This window comes from Cottoperca gobio, chromosome 24 (genome assembly GCF_900634415.1).
Source record: "Cottoperca gobio chromosome 24, fCotGob3.1, whole genome shotgun sequence".
NCBI classification, from domain to species: domain Eukaryota; kingdom Metazoa; phylum Chordata; class Actinopteri; order Perciformes; family Bovichtidae; genus Cottoperca; species Cottoperca gobio.
Genome location: NC_041378.1, coordinates 11656961 through 11682093, shown reverse-complemented (window position 1 = coordinate 11682093; position 25133 = coordinate 11656961). Strand labels below are relative to the sequence as shown.

The 25133-nt window shown below is 40.4% G+C and overlaps 2 protein-coding genes across 2 annotated transcripts; one reads left to right on the top strand and one right to left on the bottom strand.

The window, feature by feature from the left end:
- Window positions 1-16719: 16719 nt before the first annotated feature.
- Window positions 16720-17649, bottom strand: LOC115003950 (C3a anaphylatoxin chemotactic receptor-like). The gene has a single exon (XM_029425892.1). The coding sequence runs from the start codon at window positions 17623-17625 to the stop codon at window positions 16720-16722; it is 906 nt and encodes a 301-aa protein (XP_029281752.1). The 5' UTR covers window positions 17626-17649.
- Window positions 17650-20831: 3182 nt separating this feature from the next.
- Window positions 20832-25026, top strand: LOC115028940 (serine protease 23-like). Its single transcript, XM_029462887.1, has 2 exons — window positions 20832-20923; window positions 21531-25026. The coding sequence occupies exon 2, from the start codon at window positions 21535-21537 to the stop codon at window positions 22966-22968; it is 1434 nt and encodes a 477-aa protein (XP_029318747.1). The 5' UTR covers window positions 20832-20923; window positions 21531-21534; the 3' UTR covers window positions 22969-25026.
- Window positions 25027-25133: the final 107 nt, after the last annotated feature.

Sequence of the window (25133 nt, the reverse complement as noted above, 5' to 3'; positions counted from 1 at the left end):
GAGACCTTTGCTGAGTAGTAGTGTAAGCCCCCACTAAACTCTTCCACAGCCGCTAATGAGATTCTCTGACGTGCCCTGCACTGTAAGCCACACTGCAGCGCTCCAAGGAGGTGCTCCGTGTGGGAGTATGTTAAGGGTACATATAAACTGTAAAAATATCGTGTTGAAAAGAAGGCAGTTTGAACAGTGAAGGTGGTTTCGTATCACATTTCTTCATCAAAACAAAAAGGAATGTTTCCGTTATTTAATTTGACTTGTGCAAGTTGTTGCTTCTCACCAATAAACACATACGATAGTTATCTGACCACTCATGGCAATGCACATGAAAAGAAAACACATATTGTCTGGGAAAATGTTTCTAAAAGTCTCCGCAGTCATACAATGCAAACAGGGTCCAAAGGTTTACAATTCATGTATCATTACATATTCCCGAGTGGATATTATCTGTACAAAAACACAGTGTGAACTGAACTGAACTCAGTATTTTAATGCAGCCCTAGAGATCCATACAACCCCCCCTGACAATACATGTCTCTATTTTGTTACAAGACTGTTCTGCTTTCTTGAGCTGTCATGACTGCTGCTGACAAGATAAACAGGAAGTGAATTGCATTATCTGTGACTCAGCTTCCTGTATGCTACTGTGGCTGGAGATGTCAAGACCACAGTGATATTCTGTGATGATCTCTGCCCCATGTAGACACATGCAGAGACACACATGCATAAGCACGTATCAGGAATTGACTACTGGCCATCAGCTGTGACGAACATTAAATTTTATGGGCAGTTTGTAAACCAGCGGTTCCCAACCTAGGTGTCCGGACACCACAAGCAGTCGCAAGTTAAATCTGAGTGGTCCTGAGATTATTAACAGGATAGGAAAGCAGGAAAAATAAATCACTAATGTCTGTCCATGTTCTCAGATATTTGCCTCTCCTTTTATGAATTATTAAAAAAAATAGTCTTTAGTAGAACTGGTTACAATGGGTTTATATTCAAGGATGGATTAAGTTGGCCCCTGAACTTCAAGGCCCCAAAAGCTCCAGGTCTAAATTGCTGTGGCAATTTAAAATGCTTGAGAGCGTATCTCGTTTCATAGAGAGTTCCTGTGTCAAAATCTAGTTTTAGTATATTCATTATTTCCGTTTTGTGTGTATTTGTCATAAATTCCTCAATGAGTGTGTTAAATCTGATTTACAGGTTGCAAGGTACGCACATCCAAAAAACCTTTACACGTGATGGATCAAAAGATCAAACTAAAGCAAGAATCAGACAAAAGATCTGCACACTGTATTTAAAGCTCCCAGCTATTTTAACTGTGCAACATTTCGATCCAACATAGATCTTCAGAAATAAAATGACAATTAATTAGAATTAATTGTAGATAATTTGAACTATTTCTAAAATAACAAAAGATGAGTACCTTATATTGAGCAGATTTACTCTCTTTTCTCTTTTCTTCCAGTTTCATGCAGAAGCTGGAAATCCCCTGAAGAGTCTCAACAATGGTCACACTGCATGAAGGTACTACAGCAGCCATCTGCTGGATTTCAGCAAGCAACTCATTTTGTAGTGAATTAACCGGAGACGTGAGGTTAATCCCAATGCCCCTCCTTGACTCATCTGTCCTGGATCACTTGACACGGAAATCGATCGAGACACGCCATGTTATAGGACGTCCCAATTGCTTAGATGCGTGCAGAGAAGTCGAGGTGAGAGGAGAGAGGAGAGAGGAGAGAGGAGGCTTTCAGAGGAGAGAGGAGAGAGAGGATACACGAGTGCAGCCTATGCGCAAGTGCTATCACTCTGCTCCTAAACATAGAATTCTCTTTGATGAATGAAGAGATCCTACTTTATAACAAACATTTAAGTGTGTGAAATATACTTACACATTTACTAATAGTTTGATTCACAGTCCTACTTAGTGGTTTGTGTTGCACGTGTGGATCTATAGGACACTGAATGTCAAACAGGTCACTGGTAAAGGATAACAATAACAAAAGTATTATGCCGAATGAATATTCTAGTCCCATTTGTCAGTCTTCTGTGGTATAAATTGAATTAAAATGACAGAACAAGAGTGTAGTGACAATTTCAAATACTTACAACATCCAATATAAAACTTAACAAAACCAAGTTCCAATAACCTAATGACAGCTCCATTAATCCACTGATTATTATTATTACAAATATATATATATTTTTAATTAAAATGTACATTTCATGCATGAAAACTAATACAGGACTGGAAATAATACATTGAACCCCATTAATAAAACGAGATGGATGAAATCTGTTCAATAAACATGTGAAAACTAAGTTGTACAGGGTCTAAAGGACTTCTTGTGAGTTAAGCTCAGTGACAGATGATACGGCTGTGCACACGCCACAAGTAAAGGACGTCGTTTAAAAGTGACGCTCGAGTAAACGAGGATATCCCATATCGCAACTGAGGATTCCTCTGTCCTCGCATCTTAGGAGGGCGGAACTAAGACACGAGGAAGAAACCCAATAGGAAGAAATGCAAGTGGGGGAAACGAGGAGGTGAATTAAGGTTTTGGAATGAACCCACTGACTCTGTTGAAACGTTCCTCTGACTAGGTGGCGCTCTTTTCATGCTGCTTCCACACTATTTCATTATACACTCTTTCTATATTCCCTCTTCTCTCTTTCCCACACTCCAGACTGCACTGAAACATTAGCACATGTATTTGTACAGCTGTGTTGGGTAAACAGTGTCATCCAAGAGCCAAGTTAGGTCATTTATCTTTTAATGCGGCGCATTTTGATTCTGGTATTAAAGGCTGTAACGAGTAAAATGAACTAATAAAATGTATGCAACTATGACAAAACCACACAAATTAGCCATAAATCATTCACAGAGTCTCCTTCTCTCTTCACATATGTATCATTTGTGTTGTGTGATTCAGCTCTTGTTCTGTTCACATCAGTGGTTCCCAACCTTTTTCCCTTACGGAGCCCTTTTCTATCTATCTCACAAGTACAATTAACCCAAAGGTTTGTGTAAAACAAGCGATTTGGATGCATTTTGATCCGATTATATCCTGTGACTATTGCATCAGAGATGAGTTTTCCTCTTATTTTTAGGAACTTTTAATACGATTCTCTGTTTGTATCATATATTGTTAATTATTTATATAATCATACATACTTAGACAAATTTAGTGTTTTCTCTTACCTGGCGCTTGGCCCTTGTTCTATTAACTGCGAAGGCTCTGTGAATACAGTAGCTTGTGTCCAGGTCTTCCTGCCGTTATCCTGTGAGATTTTTAAATTTGTATGTTAAACAAACTTAATCTAAACTTTCATTTCATTCAGATTTCTTCACAGAAATGATTGATAACCTGAGATATCGGCCGACTGTATATTTAAAAAAGAAAACGTTTTCTTACACCCCTTAAAATCAAGAAGGCCTCGCGACCCCCTGTGAAGCTTTGGCGACCCCCAGTTGGGGTCTGGACCCCCAGGTTGGGAACCAGTGGTTTTGATTAATGCTGACATTTGAGATATTGCAGGTATCTGCTGTGGGAAGACTTTAGCTCATTCAGGTTGCATGACTGATTTGACCGCCGTCTCAGCAATTCAACATTTGCATTCTTTTCTGCAATGTTGTTGTTGTTGTTGTTGTTCTTGAGACCCGTCTCAGCATTATTATGTAGCCACGGCAACAGCTCTGAACTTTTCCTGCTCCTTGTCTGTGGGACGGATGACTCAAACGATAGCAGAGACGAATGCTTAGACTCAGCTTTTGTTTGAGTCTGCAGAATGATTTATGGCGAAACCAATGCCTGTGAGGTATCAGCCAAATTCAGAAACCATTGCAATTATTGACATCATCTTACGGTCCGTATCTTATGCTTGTGCACATTTAAACGGAGTTAAAGATAACATTCCCATTGTGCTTCCGCATCTGCGACCTGTTAGCTTCCATCATGACTAAACCTCAGTTGCACAATATGTTGAAATGTCACAGAAAATAAAAGCACAGCAAACACATGTGCAGTCACACCCACGTCAGCTCATTGGATCATCAACATATGACAGTTTACAGCTCAGACCAGGTTTTATGGAGATGTGTTTGGCTCCAGGGGAACAAAGAGGATCTTAGTGGTAAGATCTTGCAGGAAATCCACCCCGACTTGGTTTTGGTGAAGCCCTGTGCGAGCTGCAGCTGCAGGTGATGTGGCAGTAATTTCACGCCATGGTCGGTCATTTGGCTCTTTGCTCTATCATGAAAGGTTTAGGGTGGAGCTCCACTCCTCTGCTCTTCTGTCTCGACGGCTTTTAGAGTACGACCTTGGTGAATAGTGATTTAGGGTGAGGTGTTTCGTCTCACTCCCACCGTGCAGAACAGTGGCGGGACGATGGGAGGGAAGAGGACAGCGAATGAAAGATTAAACGATAAAAATAGTCTCTGGTGTATAATTGAGGTCTTGGATGAAGAGACAGAAGAGTAGAATAAAGTGAAGACTGCATGCAGTGATGATGAGTTGGACATCAAGGAAGGGTGGGGAAGAAGGAGTGGGTTGGGAAGCATAAACAAAACATTAGGAGCAGAGGTGGAGAGATGATGAGGATCTTGAAATAAAATTGCTAACTCAAGCCCCAGAAGACCACGTCACCTCCTTACATGCAGCATCCAGCCAGCTGGGTCCGTCGAAGCCTGGTGTCACATACAGAGCGTTCTCTATTTACTTGCTTTACGGCCTACTTCTCACACTAGTCCATGTTTCCTCTTAACTTTGTTTCCCCTTTTAAAGTACCCTTTTATCCTTCTCTGAGTCCAATGTTTAGCTCTTCACCTCTATGCTCATGTCTTTCATTGAATAAGAAAGGCTTGATAAATAAATATTGTGATTTAAGGAACATCCAGAACACCAGAGATTGAATGCACATAACATAGGCTACATATGGCATATTAACCGTCGTTTGTTCCCTCACCTGTTACCGTTACATTCGAGTCACGGAGCCATGGATCCGATCTTATATACGGGCGTTCTTCGACAAAAAATGTATTTCTGTTGTGAAGATATCCTCAAAGACTCTTCCAACCATCTGGATGAAAAAGTGTTCCGTCTGCTGCACAATAAAACTATCCTATAAACTGCGACTCTACTTTCCATCCAAGAAATGACATCTGTTGCTCTTTTTGTACAACACAGGACAAATGTATTTAGTTTAATTCTAATAAAATTCTAGAAATAGAAACTGACACACCAAATGACACAAAATCTGTCGTCTCAAGCTAGCTAACATATTATCTCTATAAAAAGATATCTCCATATCACGCTTGAGCGGGCTTTGCTTGAATGTAGGTAAGAGTCTGTTTGGAGATAATGCTGTGTGTGTTGGCAGGCTCTGCATTTTCCCATGCGAGCAGGTTAGAGTCATTGTTTGTTTGAAAGTGTATGTGTGTTTCTGTTTGTGTGTTTCTGTTTGTGTGTTTCTGTTTGTGTGTCACATAATACGTCTTTTACATTCAAATCTGTACCAATATTTGACATGACCAAGGGACCATCAACAACTTTCAGTAATCATTTGAACTTAATCGACTCTTCAACTATTGCTGGACTGTGTTTAACGTAAAGTATTTATTGGACTGGATTCTTCGCTGTTGCCTCATAAATAATTGCTGTGTGTTTATAATCAGAGCCTTTCCTGTTTGGAGCAGAGAGGAAGAGACACTTGATCGTGGTCATGGAGAAATGTTTCTGTGTGTGTTAGTGTGTTTGCATATTTGTGTTGGGAAAGAAATGGCAAGAATTATACCAGAGGGAATATCTTTCATTAAAATGAATTGTGTTGGACCGATACCCTTAATACAGTTATTGTTCCAACAGCTGATTTTAATGCAACTCAGTGATCCATCCTGTTATTTATGCCCTGATATTAAGTGATTAGGTCATCACACCTTCGTGAAGCTACAGTATAATTAAAGCAATGGACTGCACACTCTAATGCATATCAACGTTAGACAAATCTAATCAATCTTTTCCCCTGCCAGCTGACTCATGGTGTTTTTGTGCAATTCAATCATGGGAACGTGCAAAAAGCCAGATTAAGATCAACATCTGCATGTCATTTCACTTCATTATTATTCTTCCAATAAAACCTCTTGACCAGCCACAGATCAAGTATGTGCATCTGCAGTGTGATGGACGTGGTGTTTTGTTCTCATTGTAGCTGTTTTCCCTCATTATTTAATTATTTCTTCTTCCTCTCTTCAATCAAGAGTGATACTGCACTTTGCACTTTGCATCAGTCCAAGTTATTGGCACTTCAATCAATCACTTTATTTGGTTGTGCAGCGGTGAAACCAAGACATAAGATTAATGAAGAAAAGCACAATCACCCTGCCCTTGTATCTTCGTCTTTCTCCTCCAGCTGTGTCTCGTTCCCTTGATTAGTTTTTGTATGTATCCCTGTCTGTCACATTGTTCCTTGTCGGTTTGTCATCCATGTTTCCTGGTGTTTCCTGGTGCTTCCTCGTGTCTTCTTCCCTGGTTGGTTCTTTCAGTTTTACTTTTTACCTTGTTTTGTATTTTCTTAAGCTTTTATTAATAAAGCTCTCTTTTTGTTATAACTCGTCTGTACTGCGTTTGGGTCCTCCCCTTTACACCGCACCATAACTGGGGGCTGGACGAAAAAACAGCACGAGGACGCAAAATGCCTGCGAATATTTTGTATCGAAACTATTCATACTGGCAAATGTTCAACAGTTGCAACACGCACACTTGAAGGAATTCATGAAAAGAAACAAGTTTGAATATATTGAAAAATGTTGACATGCGCATTAATTACACAGAAAAAAATGCACCGTCTGCCTTGAGTCACATGCTTCATGTATGTCATGATCAATTCAAGCCAAGTCTGTTTTCATTGCACTTTTTTTTCGACACACCACCTCTCATTCCCTCAGACAAGATATCAAACCTTTTTGCAACATTTGAGTTTTTATTTTATTGTTGTCAATTCCAATAATGTTATTTGTAGGCGCAAATTGAAAAGGTGCATCAAAAAAGATGGATGGAAACACACCTGGTGATTAGTCGAGAGATTGCAGAGGGTATTAAAGAGTTTTTATATCTGTTCGTTTCGGCTAATGGAAGTCTAAAGGTGGAACCACAAGGCAAGAGCTGCACATTTACATTTGCATTTTAAACAAAATAAAATAACTTCAGATGGAGAAACAAAAATGAACTGTTGAACTACAGCGAGAACAAACAGAGGTCATACAAGGACAGAGACATTTTAAATAACAATCAAGTGAAGTGACATTATAATTTGGCTGTAACTCCAGTTGTTTGTGAAAGTTGGCAACAAAGCTAGCTATCTTTTTCATACAGATGGATCCAGACATACACAAAGACGACAAAGACATACAGTAAGGAGGTTGATGATTTATCCATGTGTCATTATGTAATTAGTAACTTTGCCAAAGTGTCTCCCACTATCTCACATGACGGAGTGGGATTTTCTGTTTCAATCCCAAAACAGTGAAACCACTACTTAAACAAGCTTGGCGGCTGTCAAAGCATAAAGCATGATATAGCAGAGCTGAAACACAAAGACTGGAGGAATTGCTAAAAGAAAGATGAAGTGGGGCAAACAAGACTGAATCTGGGCACATAAATGGTTAACCAGCATGTTTCATGCCGGGTAGGTTACACTCAAATTGTTTTATTTATTTATTTAAAATAAATTTGATCATGCAGACTATATCTGTAAGCATTCAAACTGTTCACTTATTGCAATGCATTCAACATGCAAAGGCTTTGTGCTGGTAAACACAACTCATAGTAACCATTACAAGTGCCAGTTCTTCATCCAACCAAGCATGCATTGTTAATAGTCACATAAAGTCACATGTGGCAGTGGTTTGAACATTTATATTAAATGTGAGCTGCAAAGTCTCCACAGAAGTTGGTTGAAATTGGCTGCCATCAACTCTTATATTTCTTTTGTTGGAGTTTAAACAGAAGCAACATTCTCTGGAAAATTTGAAAGGGTGTGTGCGTCTTCTGCTTAATCACTTCCTTATCTGAGAGCTTCACCAGCTAGAGGGCGTCGTGTCTGAGGCGAGATTACCATGCAACAAAATTGCCCTTAAATTAAATTGTAATGTCGTAGTGTCACTTTTCAAGGTACTAAATCCTCATAATTGTGCTAACAACACATGTTATTTAACACCGCACCCTGAGATAAAATGCCGTTTAGTTAAAAAGTCTGTCTCCTACAAAGTAAACATCCAAAAAGAATATTGGCCTGTGCGTTCCAATCAAACAACAGAAAGTAACCGGTTTTCAAACCCAGATTAGTTTCTAAGGAAAGCTCCTCACAGACAATTTTTTTCCCTCAAAATTAAAAAAAATGTAGTACATATGCTATCAATATAACTGATTTCATTTTCCAAGATGTCAAATGTTGTTATTACACCGAGACTACAACTCCCTAGCTGATGAATTTCAGCTTCAGACAAATACGGATTCAATTAACTCACCATTTTAACAGGGGCAGTAGTGTGTAAATAGCCCATGACTCCAGTCTTTTTTTATTAAAGTAATGAGGGTTTAGTAGACCTTCTCACCTCCACCAAGTGAGCCATTATTCAGCAAGGAGGAAAAGAGAGACATACACTACATGGCCATAAGTTTGTGGACACTGGAATATAACACCTATATGTGATTATTGAACAAATCATTCCAAAACTATGAGCAGTAATATGCTGCTATAACAGTCTCCTCTCTTGAGAACAAACCTGGATGGAGGTATTTGCTCTAATTTGCCACTACAGCATTAGGTAGGTCGGGCACTGATGATGGGCGATAAAGCCTGGCTCTGGTCGGCGTTCCAGTGCATCCCAAAGGTGTCAGATCAACACGTTCTCATTACCAACTCATCGCATATGGATGCTTGGTCAGGGTTGCCTTTTAACGCACTCGGCTACCCCTTTAGCGTCCTTTTTCAATGTGTAGGGTTGTCCGACTTCAACACGTGGTTAACGTTGTGATTTCAAACAAACTAGTTGGTTAGGTTTAGGAAGATGTCATGGATCAAGCTAAAATATGTATGTTTGTTATGTAAGCTAAGTTACGTGCTAAGTATATCACGTAAGTGACGGAAGTTAAGTATGTAACGTAAGTTAATTTAAAATAAGCTAACGTTGACTTTTGGTTTCACACGGGACACGAACATCGGTGTCCTGGATGAAAGTCCTTTGTTTGTTTGACTCACCCATCCAACCCGACCGCCTCCCTATTTAGACTAGTTAGCTAGAATTAGTTGCTCTTGATAATACGTCACTGGACTGTCTTCTTTTCTTCCATCCTAATTACTGAGACCATTAGAGGCAGCCCTGCACGTGCAAAACTGTTGCTCAGGGGTACGTGGACCGTCATAGTTTGATACGTATGGCCATTGATCAAGCTGCCGTATTTGACGTGTTGGGAGTGACAATGCGTTGATTGATGATTGTGCAGGGTAGCCGAGTTATTCCACACCAAACTGGGAAAACCGTCTCTGAATGGGCCTGGCTTTGTGCACCGGGGCATTTTTTAAGCAGGAAAGGACCTTCTCAGAACTGCTGATTCAAAGTTGGAAATACACAGACCGTAGGCACTTTTTAACGAGGGGTAGCGAGTAGGCATTGCTGTGCTACAAAGGGTCACAAGCCAAGAAGGTTGGGAACCACGGCTATAGGGAAGTATGTGTAGGTCAAGATTAACTGTCACTCATAGATCTATTCCTTTGAAGCTGGCAGGAATTTAGAGGTTTATTTAAGGACATGTTTCTTGTGAGGACTGGCCTGTCTTGCCACGCATCAGTATCTAGGTTCATGTAAGGATTACATGTCTTCAGAACTGCTAAACATATGGTGGTCAGATTTCTAATGCATAACCCTGAGAGTGTAAATACAACAACAGCACAAACAAGTGACCTTTATCATGGCAGAGAGTCTATAAACAGAAACTATGGACCACACACACTTGTACTGGAACACACAGACAAATAGAAACGCACACACACCAACAAACATACAGGCAGCAGGGTGGACGTCCAAGTCTGTCAAACACACGCCTACTCAGATGCACACATCTGTTTTGATTTGGAATGATGGAACAACAAAACTTCCTGGTGTTGCAGTGATGAGAGTCAGCGCACACGTCAGCTTGTTTATCAGAACTTTGCTTATTAGAGTAGAAAGTGACACGAAAGCTTCACAGATGGTTGACCTTCCAGTGTGTGAAGACTTAATAACTTGAAAGACGATGAGTTGCGATATCTCATACTGCTGCACAAAATTAAACTGAAGCCAGTACAGCTAGCCCTAGGTAGTTATGTTTAATGAACAGTGTCCTACTTTATTTCTCGTAAATGGACACTTAAGTAGAGTATTTAAGTCTTTAAAGTGACTGCCTAGAGAGCAAAAAACTATTTTAACATTCCTGCACAATGAGGTACGATATGTGCACAGCACCAAAAAGCAGATAGACAAAGTCACCAACTAGCTAGCGGGCGAACATTTAGCAAGTAAAGAGTCGGATAATTCTCTCTGGTGTTAGTGGAGACCAAAAACAGAACTAAAAGTATAGTGAATATTGGATTTACTTTCACCACTTGGCCAGTAACATGACTTGAATGATGACTAATGGTGCGGTGTAACTGCTGGGTGCGTACTTAAACAACTGCTTGCTAACTTGTTTGCCATATAAACTTTATGACACAACACAACAAGTAACCTAAATTATTAAAATAAATCTTTATTTCCTAGGCATTTGCATTTGTCATACTTTACAACAAGTACATTAAAACCTCCTACTCACTCTGAATATTGGTATAATTAAATCCAACACACTGCAAAACCCACATTAATTGGCATCTAATCTTGGAATACTTCGCTTCTAGTGGTCTAGTGGAATAAAACTCTTTTAAATAATTAAAACCAGAGGCTTAGAACCAATCCTGTGTACAACAACCATTGCTTTTTAATTACAACGTTATTAGATTATGAGGCAGCCATGCTTTGTTGGTAACATTACTCACGTCCAAACTTGTACACACATGACTTGTAACATCTTAAGCCCTTGTTAAATAGCGTGAGGGATTTACAGTGTGTCTACTGTCTGTATCCTCTTCGGTTTAGCGGAACATTGTGTTCTGTTAGCTGAGATACACACTGGAATAGAAAGTATACACCTATTTCTTCAGAACAACCCTTTCTTTGGCCTGCAATATAAATCCTCCACTGAGACAGCAGAGAGCCGGAAAAAAACACAGTGAGCTCAAATTGCCTGTAACATCGATGTTTTCCATTCATTTCAGAGTTGTGGGTGATTTGTTAATCTTTTTCTGAAAAGATGTCCATGAAGGCATCCATAGGCAGCTGTGGGAAAGTCATTGAAAGTCATTGAAACTCAAGCTGAATGTCCCTGAACTGATATTAAAAAACATCGGATCTCATTCAAATGAAAACAAGAGTTTCTGGAAAGCTGTTCTCTTGTCAGCTTTATTTCAGGCTAATGTTTTCTTGCTTTTCAAGCAGGTCTTAGGCCAGTCAAAGGCTTACAGATGTTCCTTTAATACAGTGTAGTGTAACAATGTCAGACTAATCACAATTACTCAGCTAAAATCTTTGTGGTTTGAATAATTTGATTACTCAGCACTTGTGTTACTGGTTGACGTCAAGTTTAGTGTTTTTCACTTGATTAACAAAAGCAGGTATCGATCATGCCTGAAGTTTGTGTTTTCAAAATAGGAATTCACAGATACACACTGATGGGTAATTGCGACCCACATGCGTTTCAATAAGTGGATGCACATGTGCGTTCTGGGTTTTAAATTTGTGCATCAAATGCATTTTCTCAATGCTTGCTCATAAAATCCTAAATAAAACCCACCTGTGTGTCAAAATGCATTGGAATAGTTTGATCTGCCTACTTTGTGGAGTCATCGTGCATGTGCATTCAGAGCATTTGCTTTCACCATTACTCAAGTCACTGTCATTGGCACCTGCATGAAGCCACCGTCTGCTGCACTGATGAGTGCTTCAACACATGTGTGCATTATGTCCAGTGATGGAATGTAACTAAGTACTGTATTTCCATTTTACACAACTTTTTATCAACTATTTTTCAATATTTTAGGCTACATTCTACTTTCCTACATTTGTCTGACAGCTTTAGGTGAGCTATCTTTCAGAATACTTCCTGTCTAGTGAAAACCACAAATCTCCAGATTTTGTGATTTTGAATTTGAATGTTTCTGATGAGGATGAAGTGTTCATTCAAGGGGGTTGAGAAAATGCGCATACTTTTTATGATAAATTAACAAATTAAAACCACACTTGAATTAGCTGGAAAATGCTGAAAACAATGTGGTGAAACGTGATGGATGGTGCTCGAGATACACGATGCTGGACATGTGATGTTCTTACAGAATATGCATTGCTGTAGATTAAACTACTAATATAAAAGAGTTAACATGAACACAACCGTAACAAATGTACAGCAGTAAAATGCAACATACCCATTAATGCAATATTAATCCAAAAAGGAGTACTTTTGATACTTTGAGTAAATCGAGCTGATAATACTTACACACTTTACTTGTAGTGGATTATTTTCATTGTGTTATTAGTACTTCTACTTAAGTAAAGTACTTCTTCCATTACTGACATTATGTCTGAATTTGATTTGTTTACCATCACATCTTAACCCTCATCCTACCAACTGGGGTCCCTGTAGATGCCAGAGGTCACACACAATCAGAGGTCGAGGCACTCTGTCAGTCATTTTGAGGGAGACACACACAGATTGTGTCATGTGCTCTGTCAATTTTAGTTTTACACAATATGCAAATGTATGTTCCTTTCCTCAAGTAATAATAATCATGTTTTTTTTTCCTTCCGATGACATTAATTACATAACCTTAAACCTTTGGAACTATATTTACGTCTTTGTTGATTAATACTGGCAGCTGGAGACATCGAAGCTTCCCAGGGCCACGTTATCAAAAATATATAAACCCTCCGACTCAACAGGTCACACCAAGTCTGAATTAATAATGGTGATGAGGGGGAAACTTTCCACTTAGCTGCAAAATCCCACTCACACTAAGAATTACGGTTGGACAGGAACCAGTAAAGCTCCATTACAAGACACGGGGCGGTGCAGAGAGCCAAGATAAACCAGCTCCTCTGCTTTCTCATCACTCTCTCGTGCACCTGGTTTCTCTGTGAATACTGCCAGCTGGAAGAAACCAGACGGGGAGTAGAGAGAGAAAGAAAAAAAGAAAGAAAAACAAATGTCACTCGTCTTTTAATAAAATGTAATAGAAAGAAAATTGATAGAGTGAAAGAAAGGGCAGGATGGGGCAGGACAGGAGAGAGGAAAAGGACAGCAAATCCAAGATGCGTGAGAAGAGAGAAATGAGGAGGCAGTAATGAGTCATCTACCGTCCCAGGGCCATAATGTGACTGTTATCACTAGTCCTCCACAGACTTCGCCCAACGTATTAAAATAATTCTCATTACGTCACAGTATCAGCATCTTTCCCATTGCTTGTTTCCCACATTTTCAGTTATTAAATAATTAACTTCCCCTAACTAAAGCATTTTTACATTTTACTGACTGGTTGTGTCCAAAGAAACACAAATGAGCCCTTTTTAGGAAGAATAGTTTGAACTTTCAAGAAATACACTTGAAACAAATGCTTTTTAGGGGCATTTGTGAGTTTTATGAGACCACTGGCAGGAGGCAGTTAGCTTAGTTTAGCATAAAGACCGGAAATGGGGTAACAAATATAGCCTGCCTCTGAAGGTAAAAACAGCACATTGCTGAACTATTTCTTGACCAGGACCTGTAACTTCCTGGAGTCCTGTCATCACTGCTAGCTAGCTGTTTGCTTCGTGTCCAGTCTCCGTGCTAAGGTAAGCTAAGTGTCTTCCGGCTGTAGCTTCTAATTCACCGTAGAGAGTGGTATTAATCTTCTCATCCAACTCTCAGCAAGAAAGCAAATAAGGGTATTTCTCAACAGGTAAAAACGATTAATTAAACATCAGACTGCTGAGCTAAAACAAAAATGAAGCGAAGTTTATTGCTTTTTAATAAGCTTTCCGTTATTGTAAACACTCCCGGATTAGATGGATTTAGCAATGAGTTGGAATTTATCATGTTGCAATCTGAGATAATCTAATTATATTTTAAAGAGTAATTTAAAGTAGTATTGATTGATAGGCATCATAACCACACTTACCCCATACTTTGCATCTTTACACCACGCTGTATGAAATGCATTGACAGAGAAATAATAAAACTAATATAATTTGCTTAGAGGTTGTTTTTTTCCCCTTTGTTTTCAAGCCTTTCACTTCCACTTAAAAATGATTCAGTCTTAGATGATTTCTTCCTTTGTCTGCCGAGCGTTAAGATAACCCCCTTTTGATGACCAAAAGTGTGGGTTACAGGTCATGAAAATTGTAAGCAAACCTTTTGGCAGCAGTACATACACTGAATTTAGAGGAGAAGTCTTTCTTGCTTGGGAAAGCAAGCCTTGTTGAGAACCGGCCAGAGAACACCCTGCCTGGGCCCAAAGGAGCAGCTGGGGGAAATACTGAGTCACAAACAACACATACACAAACTCTCTCCCACAGCAGTCCTGATCCTTCGGTTATACTGTTTTGTTTTTTTATTAACAGCGATGTCTAGACAGAGTTCAGCACAATAAGAGGTTATAAATTGATCCCAGCCTGCTGTCCACACAGCCTGAGGAGGGAACGTAAATGATGGCGTTTTCTTGGCCTCTGAGGGCACGACCGTCAGAGTTACTCCAGGAAAAAAGCTTCTCTTCTCAGCCACACATAGGGGAAGACCCCCCATGACCTCCTGGTTCACCAAACATATCAACGTGTCAGTTCAAGTCCCGCAGGAAATTAATGAAAAGAAAGCACAAAAGGTGAAGGCTGGAGAGAGAGTGAAAGAAAAGAGAACAAAAAGATGCAGTGATGGATGTAGCCGACTGTCATGAGACACATAAGTAGAAGAATAACAAAGAGCTTTATTGAGAATTATGTGAGGTCATAAAGAAAATTAAATGAAACTTAACAGTAACAGAGAAATTATCTGGAAGTTATTGTTGGAAGCACATTGCGACTGTGCGGTGGAACTGTCCGTTTACAATTAAGAAGAAACAACAATGACCAACATAATATGGGCACACGGTCAGACAAAGATAGTAGGTGTAGGTCAAGAACTGTGGTGCCTACATAGTTTTTTACTCCACTTTAATTAAGAAGAAATTATTGTTCTATGACTCTCATGTCTTTACGATAAATATGAATGTACAGCCAGCAACCGGTTAGGGTAGCTTAGCATAAAGACTGGAAACAGGGGGACCAGCTAGCCGATAACAAAATCCATCTACCAGCATCTGTCGTTTGTACCATTAACCAAAACATAGCCCAGCATAATCCCCTGTAAAACGGTGATTTGTACAGATTAAACAAACAATATAGGCCTACTACATGTTCGTAAATGAGCTTTACAGCTGCTGGTAGGTAGATTTCTTTACCTTCTGACAGAATCAGGCTAGCTGTTTCCCCCTGTTATCAGTCTTTGTGCTAAGCTAAGTTAGCCAGCTGCCAGCTGTTGCTTCGTTCTTACTGCACAAACGTTTGAGTGTTTTTTCCTTTACGAAACATTTTCAATGCAGAACTTTCAGTTGGAATTTGTTTACCACTTTAGCCATGAAAGTATAAAAGCAAGATAATGCTTTATATATATATATATATATATATATATATATATATATATATATAGAGAGATATATATAGAGATATATATATATATATATATATATATATATATATCTTCTTCTTTGTTTGTTATTGGTATATGTGTAAAATGACATGTAACAAGAGACAAAATTATATACAAAGAAAACACAGTGTAGTCTGAAAATGTGTTTAAATTCTAGTGGACTTTACAGAAGCCCTGAGAGGCGAGGTAAGATTTTGTGATCTAATTTTTGAGTCTCATCTAAATTTTTCCTCTCCTGTGTTTATAAGAACAGGTAAAAAAAGTTAAATGAATGAATTAGTTTACACATCTGTTTGTATTATCGGTAGAGTACACTTTCCCTGTCGGTCTCTATGTCTGTCTGTTGCTAAACATGGGCGACAAATGGTCTTTCCCCAGGTTGGATGCGCTCCAACACAAACATTTATTCAATCGTTTTATAAAACTGTTGTTTCCTCTGACAGGATGTCTCCATTTAAAGCTAAGATGCTTAGATAGACAATGTTATTGTCAGGGAAAATGGCATTATTTTTAATTACTGGATAAGGCTTGTGGAATGTCTTTTTTATTTTTATATTTTGTCATTTAAATGCACCTACCTGTAATCAGTACACATTTGATTTGAGGGAAGACATTGCTTAATAACCTCATAATTCATCATGAAACTACAAATCATTTGCAGCTCACTGTTACAAATGAGAGAACCACACCCTCAAACTGTGTATCAGCAGTGGAGATGAGATCTTTTGATTAAAAACATTTCAGTTCCACAACAACAAAAATAATTTCTCTAAACATTATCATCATCAAGGCTGTGTATTGCTATTTGGTGGGTTTTCATCGATCATACTATATCCAATGATAAGACTTCCTGTAACGGCGAGCTTCTGCATTACCAACAGTATTAATGTTCCCTTTCTTGGCACACAGTGCACATGATTCTGGAAGTAAACGCATAAAGGAGTGGATTGAGGCAGCTATTCACAATTACCAGTGAGGAAACAATGTTCTGGCTCTCTATGCAAAACTTACTCAGACCTTTGTTTTTGAGCAAATGAGCTGCAACACCAAGCACATTTGTGATATGATATGGCATCCATAGGACAAAAAAAGTCACAATGATAGTTGTAATCAGCCGGGTCGTCTGTGGGTTGTTGAAGAAAGCTGCCTGGTTCACTCTTCGGTGAAGGGCGATGTATGTGAATGCCACGACAGACATATAAACAAATCCTTTCAGGGACTCTACCAGTTGCACGGCCATCAGCTGGGCTGGGGAAGATTGGGTACGAGCGCAGATCATCCCATTCTGGTCTGCGGTCACCTGTTGCAACAGTAAAGTAGGGATGCACAGGAGCATCGCAAGCAGCCAGACCAGAACCAGCATCTTCCTCTTTCCTACCCGATCGAAGCATCTCTGCAGGTGCACCACCTGTAGGTAGCGCTGGACACTCAGTGCGGTCACAATCAGCAAGCTACAATTCACGGAGCAGTACAAGACATACGCTATGAGCTTACAGGCCACCAGACCGAGATTCCACGTATACAGAAGAGCGTAAATCAACAGGGGCACGGGGAGCAGACAGATCAGGTCTGATATGGCCAAATTCAGCATCAGACTCTGGCTCACACTGGATAGGTGCTGCCAATTTGGTTTGAGGATGATCACACTGATGTTTCCAGGAACTCCTATCAGGAAGCAGATAGACAGCACCAGCATAGGGACCACATGGATGGAGAGCCAGGAGGCATTAGATGGATGTCCAGGAGAGGAGACGTTAAAGGTGACCATGGAGGAGTTGAGTTGTTCCATGTTGCAAACCTGCTGGCAGTTAAGCTAAACGTTGTGCATTGAGCGAGTGAGGATTGAAACAGTTTCATTGTGTCAGAAGAACAAGATTCCCCTTTGATGCTTTCAAAGAGGAACAAATAACAAAGGAACTGTATATTTATATGCAAATTATGTTTAATAATTGCTGAATAGTTTTGCATGATTTACTTATTCGATGCATTTTTCCACATGCTGTTACCTGGTAACAGCTTTCACCACAATAGAAGTAAAATAACCTGTATGTATAAAACCTGGGCAACACTTTTCACATCTAGATATACTGCAACAGCGAAAACTCCATTATGTTCAAATGACAGTATTTGTCAAAGACGATGTCAAAGTAAAAGCATTTTTCACACAACAATCCCAATTTGTTTCCACATCCTACCTCACTAATCATGTTTGTTTATAATAAAACAACATATATACGTGCACCCGGGCTTTCACCCAAGTGTAATATAGCAATTGAAATAATCCATCCATCCATCCATCATCTACCGCTTATCCGGGATCGGGTCGCGGGGGCAGCAGCTCCAGTAAGGAACCCCAATCTTCCCTTCTCCGGGCCACATCCTCCAGCTCCGACTGGGGGATCCTGAGGCGTTCCCAGGCCAGTGAGGAGATATAATCTCTCCACCGAGTCCTGGGTCTTCCCCGGGATCTCCTCCCAGCTGGACATGCCTAGAACACCTTCCTAGGGAGGCGCCCAGGTGGCATCCTTACTAGATGCCCGAACCACCTCAACTGGCTCCTTTCAACGTAAAGGAGCAGCGGCTCTACTCCGAGTCTCTCACGGATGGCTGAGCTTCTCACCCTATCTCTAAGGGAGACGCCAGCCACCCGTCTGAGAAAACCCATTTCAGCCGCTTGTACCCGTGATCTCGTTCTTTCGGTCATGACCCAGCCTTCATGACCATAGGTGAGGGTAGGAACGAAGATCGACCGGTATATTGAGAGCTTCGTCTTCTGGCTCAGCTCTCTTTTCGTCACAACGGTGCGGTAAAGTGACTGTAATACCGCCCCCGCTGCTCCCATTCTCCGGTCAATCTCTCGCTCCATCGTCCCCTCACTCGCGAACAAGACCCCGAGGTACTTGAACTCCTTCACTTGGGGTAATGGCTCATTCCCTACCCGGAGTAGGCAATCCACCGGTTTCCTGCTGAGAGCCATGGCCTCAGATTTAGAGGTGCTGATCCTCATCCCAACCGCTGCACACTCGGCTGCGAACCGATCCAGTGACTGTTGAAGGTCACAGACCGATGATGCCATAAGGACCACATCATCTGCAAAGAGCAGCGATGAGATCCTCAGGTCACCGAACTGCAACCCCTCTCCTCCACGACTACGCCTCGATATCCTATCCATGAAAATCACGAACAGGATTGGTGATAAAGCGCAGCCCTGTCGGAGGCCAACATTCACTGGAAACGAGTCCGACTTACTGCCGAGTATCCGGACACAACTCTCGCTTTGGGCGTAGTATCACCCGGGGGACCCGGTCATACGCCTTCTCCAGATCCACAAAACACATGTAGACCGGATGGGCGTACTCCCAGGCCCCCTCCAGGATCCTTGCAAGAGTAAAGAGTTGGTCTGTTGTTCCACGACCAGGACGGAATCCGCATTGTTCCACTTCAATCAGAGGTTCGACTACCGGCCGAACCCTCCTTTCCAGTACCTTGGAGTAGACTTTACCAGGGAGGCTGAGAAGTGTGATACCCCTGTAGTTGGCACACACTCTCTGGTCCCCCTTTTTAAATAGGGGAACCACCACCCCGGTCTGCCAACCCCTAGGCACTGTCCCAGACTTCCACGCAATGTTGACGAGGCGTGTCAACCAAGACAACCCCTCAACACCCAAAGCCTTCAGCATTTTTGGACGGATCTCATCAACCCCTGCGGCTTTGCCACTGTGGAGTTGTTTGACTACCTCAGTGACTTCCGTCAGGGAAATTGACGATGGTCCCCCATCAGCTTCCAGCTCTGCCTCTACCATAGAGGGCGTGTTAGTCGGATTCAGAAATAATGTTCAATTTATTATATATTACTGTATGATACAGACATCAAAATATTCAAATAAAACCTTCCATATTTCGACAAAATAATCTTCAAACAAGTCCCATTTTGAAGCCATTTAGTCACTGTTCCTAAACCCAAGGACGAACTTTGCATCTGAATTTGCATATCTTGTTTGCAATAGAAGCGTTAGTCTAACTAAACCCTGCTATCCTTGCGAGATAGTATATCAGTATAATAGTAATGATTGAGTCTTACCCTTCGAAAAAGGGAAAATTATCTATAACAAAATATACTAATCTCTCAATTTGGAATTCTAATAAATAATTACATAAATAACTACAACTAAACATTACCATATCAATAGATTATCTAGGTTGAAGGATTTTTGAGTCAGGAATAGAGACTAAGAGCATTCACTCTTGTACAACATCAAACAGACCAGCATGTAGATTAAAAAAGTATTTATTTAAAAGATAATAAGGGTAAACACACAATGTTAATTTAACTAAATATACCAAAGGAAGTCTGTGTGTGTGTGTGTGTGTGTGTGTGTGTGTGTGTGTGTGTGTGTGTGTGTGTGTGTGTGTGTGTGTGTGTGTGTGCCTGTAGGTGCATATGTGTGCAGAGAGACACTTCAAAATCAACCACCAGGGGTTAAAATACAGTTTCCCCAGAAGTGTAGCGTTGTGTGTGTGTGTGTGTGTGTGTGTGTGTGTGTGTGTCTGTGTGTGTCTGAACCCACTTCAAACGTCACCTGACATAAATCTAAACTTATATTTTTGACCGCAAAAGCACTGGATAAACACGCACTCAAAGGCTACATTTTGTTGGCAGATCCCTCTTTAAATAGCTTTACATCTAAATGTATTTCCTTGTATTGAAAGCGACACTGTTCTGCGCGTATCCTTGACGTAAACGAAATATTTGCAGAATCTGATAAAAAAATACCCACATTTCTCTCTGCATGGCTCCACTTTTGACCCAAAATCCAAAGTCATCACATGATCAAAAACTTCATTCATTGCCCCCTCCTGGCTGACTCCCCCTTTCTGCCTGTTTGCTCGTCGCTTTTTTCTGCCTCAGAGTGGGATGTAGATTTCTATGAGGATCTTGCACACAGCTTTCCTTGCGCTCCAGTTTTTTTTTAGTCCAGTTAATGATGGAAGCCAGTCTGCTGGAAGCAGTTTGGATTGAGAGGATTTTTTATTGATTAGAAGAAGAACATTTATTGGAAGTTTTTTTTGGGTTTTTATGTTTGCAGGTAGGAAAAGTTTGAGACATTTCTATTCTTGACAATCTTTTTTCAAAAATAAAATAACATTATCTTTTCTCTTAATATTGTTTATAAAAGCTATGTTCTCTCTGCAATTTAAGATTTTCAGTAATTTAAAAAGTACTGTTTCTTAATTATCTTGGGTTTCGTACTGACTTCTTTTCTATGTATAACTTTTTGAATAACTAATAATCAGACTTTTTGACTTAATATCATAAAATAGTTAATACTAATGTTAAAAATGTTCTTTGCTTCAATATCAATGAATGTTGCATGTAGTAATGATAGCATTGCCTGTATGTTTAATTATGTATTGTATTAATTCAATTGCACCTTATGGTTATATAAGTTAAATATCACAGTTAAACTTTACTGCTCAGTGCTTTATTGTTTAAAAATTGAGCTTGTGCGCCCTCTGTTGGCTATATACTCATATAAAACCAACACTAATGGTAGTATGAGCTGTGGGAACATGCATAGGATTTTTCTCAGCCTGATTAAATAAATATGAGACATTAAATAGGTTATATCCATAGTATTTCTCTATAAGACCTTGTTATTTGCTATTTATATCTCTGTGTCTCTTTCTTTTCAGTGGAATGGGACTCAATTGCTTCCTGTGTCTGCTGCTCTGTGCAGCAGCCCTGACAGTTTCTGGAGTTTTTGGTAAAGATGAAAACAACACAGCGAACAGGTGGACCAGGCAGAGCCTTCCGCTGCTGCTGGACACACACACGGAGCCTTTAGATGTGCCTTTGTTCAGAGGGCAGGAGGAGGATGAGGAGAGAGGAGAGTCAAAGACACTCTGTGGAATAGAGTGTCAAAGCAGCCTACCGTCTATGGACCAAACTGAGCAAGAGAGGATTCTGGGATATGAGACAATGCTTGAGAATGGTACTCGCACACATACAGATATCAGCTTGCAGGGTTTCAGCAAGACCTCGACAGGAACACCAGCCCACTCACCAGCTCGCACCCGCAGGAAACGAGAGGTTTATGGAGCAGATGGACGCTTTGTGATCTCTGACTCGCATTTCATCACCAACTATCCTTTCTCAACGGCGGTTCGTCTCTCCACAGGCTGCTCTGGAGTCCTAATATCCCCGAAACACGTGCTAACAGCCGCACACTGCATCCATGACGGGAGGGACTACCTAGAGAGTGCCAGTAGTCTGAGAGTAGGGGTGTTGCAGCTCAAGACTAAAAGAAGAAGAGGAGGTGGGAGGAGAGGAGGGCAGCGGAGAGGTGGGAGGAAAGGAGAAGGGGAGAAAGGTGAGGAGCAGATAATGGAGGAAGGTGCGGAGAAAAATAGTATAGATGGAGATGTTGTGATAGGGAGAAAGGGAGGCAAAGGCAGGAGGCGCAGGGGAAGAAAAGAGGACGTGGAGGGTGTAGCTGATCATGTGAATATAGGTGAGTTAGAGAGAGGAGGAGCAGGGAAACAGAGAGGTCTCAGCCGTAAGCAACGCAGTGTTGAACCCAGGAAGCAGCCCGTCTTTCGTTGGATGCGAATTAAACAAACCAGAATCCCTCAAGGATGGATCCAAACCAAGAGCTCCACCAGCTCAGTGTCCCCTGACTACGATTATGCTGTCCTGGAGTTGAAGCGACCCCTCAAACAAAAGTACATGGAGCTAGGAGTGGCGCCCTCTGCCACCCCCCTCGCACGGATCCACTTCTCAGGCTATGACGCTGACAAAAGCCTACTGGACGGGCGTGGAAATGAGAAGGTGGTTTACCGGTTTTGTTCGGTGACAAACGAGTCTGACGATTTGATGTACCAGCACTGTGACTCACAGCCGGGCGCCACAGGTGCAGGTGTTTACGTTCGTCTGAGAGAGAAAGTGGGAGAGGAAGGCAGGAAAGGGAAGTGGCAGCGGAGGGTGATTGGGGTGTTTTCAGGTCATCAGTGGGTGGAGGTGGAGGGAGGTGAGCAGAGGGACTATAATGTTGCAGTGAGGATTACACCACTCAAATATGCCCAGATCTGTCACTGGATCCATGGAGATCCAAGTCTCTGTAAGGAGGTTTGACAAAGCGATAGATACATGTAGAAGAGATATCTGTAGTCAGTTACAAAGAGACTCAACGATCTGTGATAAAACTATGTCTTAAAGTAGGACTTAGAAGCATTGTACAAAGAAGCCAAAAGTGACTTTTATCAAAGTATAATTGTTAATCCTAAATGCAGACTGCAGTGTTGTCAATTAAGGACTAAAATCATACTCTTCCTCAAGCACTTAGACAGCCAATAGGACGCCTCCATAGGTTACATGTCATGGATGGCTGCATCAAAGCCTCAGGCACAACTAACATGGTTAAGCCTACCGATCATTATTTGTGTCCAACATTAAAAGAAAATATGGTTCAACATGCAAAAAAAAAAAAATTGTAGAAAATATTATGCTTGCAGCTTTAAAGACCATTTTAATATGTGCTGTTCGGGCTTTTTTTAAATGAGTTCAAGAAGAATATAGTACCTATTTTAAATGATGCTCATCTGTTGAGGTCCCATAAAATATTTGCATGTGAATTAAGTACACTTTTTATTATTTATTGTTTCCCAAAACAAACCGCACATCATCGCTGTCGTGTCATCATCAGGTTGTAAAAAGACAGCATGTATCTTTTATTTATTAATAATTCCAGAATATGGAAAATGTGTAGCCGCTCTCACTGCCTCTGCTGGTTACTCCAAACCAATGTAGCAGACCTATGGACAGAACTGAGACTTAAGTCCTAACATTTAATATTGTGTATGCATGGCACTTATGCTTAACCTCTTAAGGCCTAGCACTAGAAATAGGAAACAACGCCTAAAATAACACATCCAAAACGAATTAGGAGTAGCTCCTCAACCATAAGGCTTATTTGCATTTTTTTGTTTACATGTTGACTGATTTCTGGGAGTTTAACACAATGTATTTCCATATAACCCTGTTACGAAAAACATTAATCTTCCAAAACCTTGAAATAGTAATAAACACCATAAATATTAATCAATACTCATATATGACTGAAGAGCCCCATGCTATAAAGGCAGATAAATGGAGTAAGGGCCCACAATGCTTTATGAGGTGTCCACAGATGCGTCTCAATCAGACGAATACAATAATATAAGACTCAATGCTGTCAGTGCTTCGATACAACCACCAGGTGGCCACGAGCACCCAGAGCGCCCGCCAGTGAACGTCACTCAAACTTCACTAAGATGGCTGCTGTCTCCTCCCTAAAACGTCCCAGCGGCCCAAACCGTAAATAACTAAAGTCTGCCGTTTTGGGCTAAAATATCATGTGTCTTGGTGAAATATATTGGCATGAACATAGATGTATTTCAGTGTGACCTTTGGGACCGTTTCCTTTACCCAGTAATAGCTGCGTTTAAATGCTTTAGAAAGCTCGGAATTTCTACGATCCAGCAAACATGTTAAAGACTGACAAGAAAATCATACCGGATCTTTTGAACATAATTTGGTGTTACATTTACGAAGGTTATGATTGTATGCCTTTTATTATTAAAATGTTTCGTAATAAGATATAATTGTGACTAAAAAACGGTTCGTTTAAGGATTCTAAAAGTTGAAACCCATGTTTTCAAAACAGTATAACATGCATATATTCTAAAAAACGACCATCTTCCATCATAACTTTTTACACCACAGTGGTGGACCCGGGACCGGGTCCGTCGGGCTCAAGAATAAGAGCAAAATTACTTTATGTCATGTTTGAACTTTTGAGCCACTTTGATTTAGAGGCTGTGGGAAATCCTTGTGAATGCGTCAAAAATATCTAAAAACTTGAGAAGTATTTGAATGTGATATTAGAGTTTCATTGTCACCTTTTTTATGAACACTACATTTGTCTGTCTGTCTCTGAAACACCGGACTTGTATAACTCTGAAACTGTAATTATGTAAAGGAAAAAACAAAACCCTATTTGTTCGCCTATGTTGCACAATGTAAAGATTTTGCTTTGTTTACTTTTCTATAGAAGCATACATAAGTAAAACCTGTTGGTGCTCATTTCACTTCATGTTAAAGGTCTACACAATAGTCTTTTCTGATGTTTAAAAGATCTTGTATTGTATTTTGTCTGTTATTGAACAGAAATGTTCATGCCACAAACACATTTTCTTGTCAAAAAAAGTATTCATGCTGATAAATTAAAAATGTTTTAATTTTACAACAAGCCGACAAAA

What these genes read in the sequence shown, in the direction of transcription:
- LOC115003950 (XM_029425892.1), bottom strand. Translation starts at nt 17,625, where the DNA reads ATGGAACAACTCAACTCCTCCATGGTCACCTTTAACGTCTCCTCTCCT.
- LOC115028940 (XM_029462887.1), top strand. Translation starts at nt 21,535, where the DNA reads ATGGGACTCAATTGCTTCCTGTGTCTGCTGCTCTGTGCAGCAGCCCTG.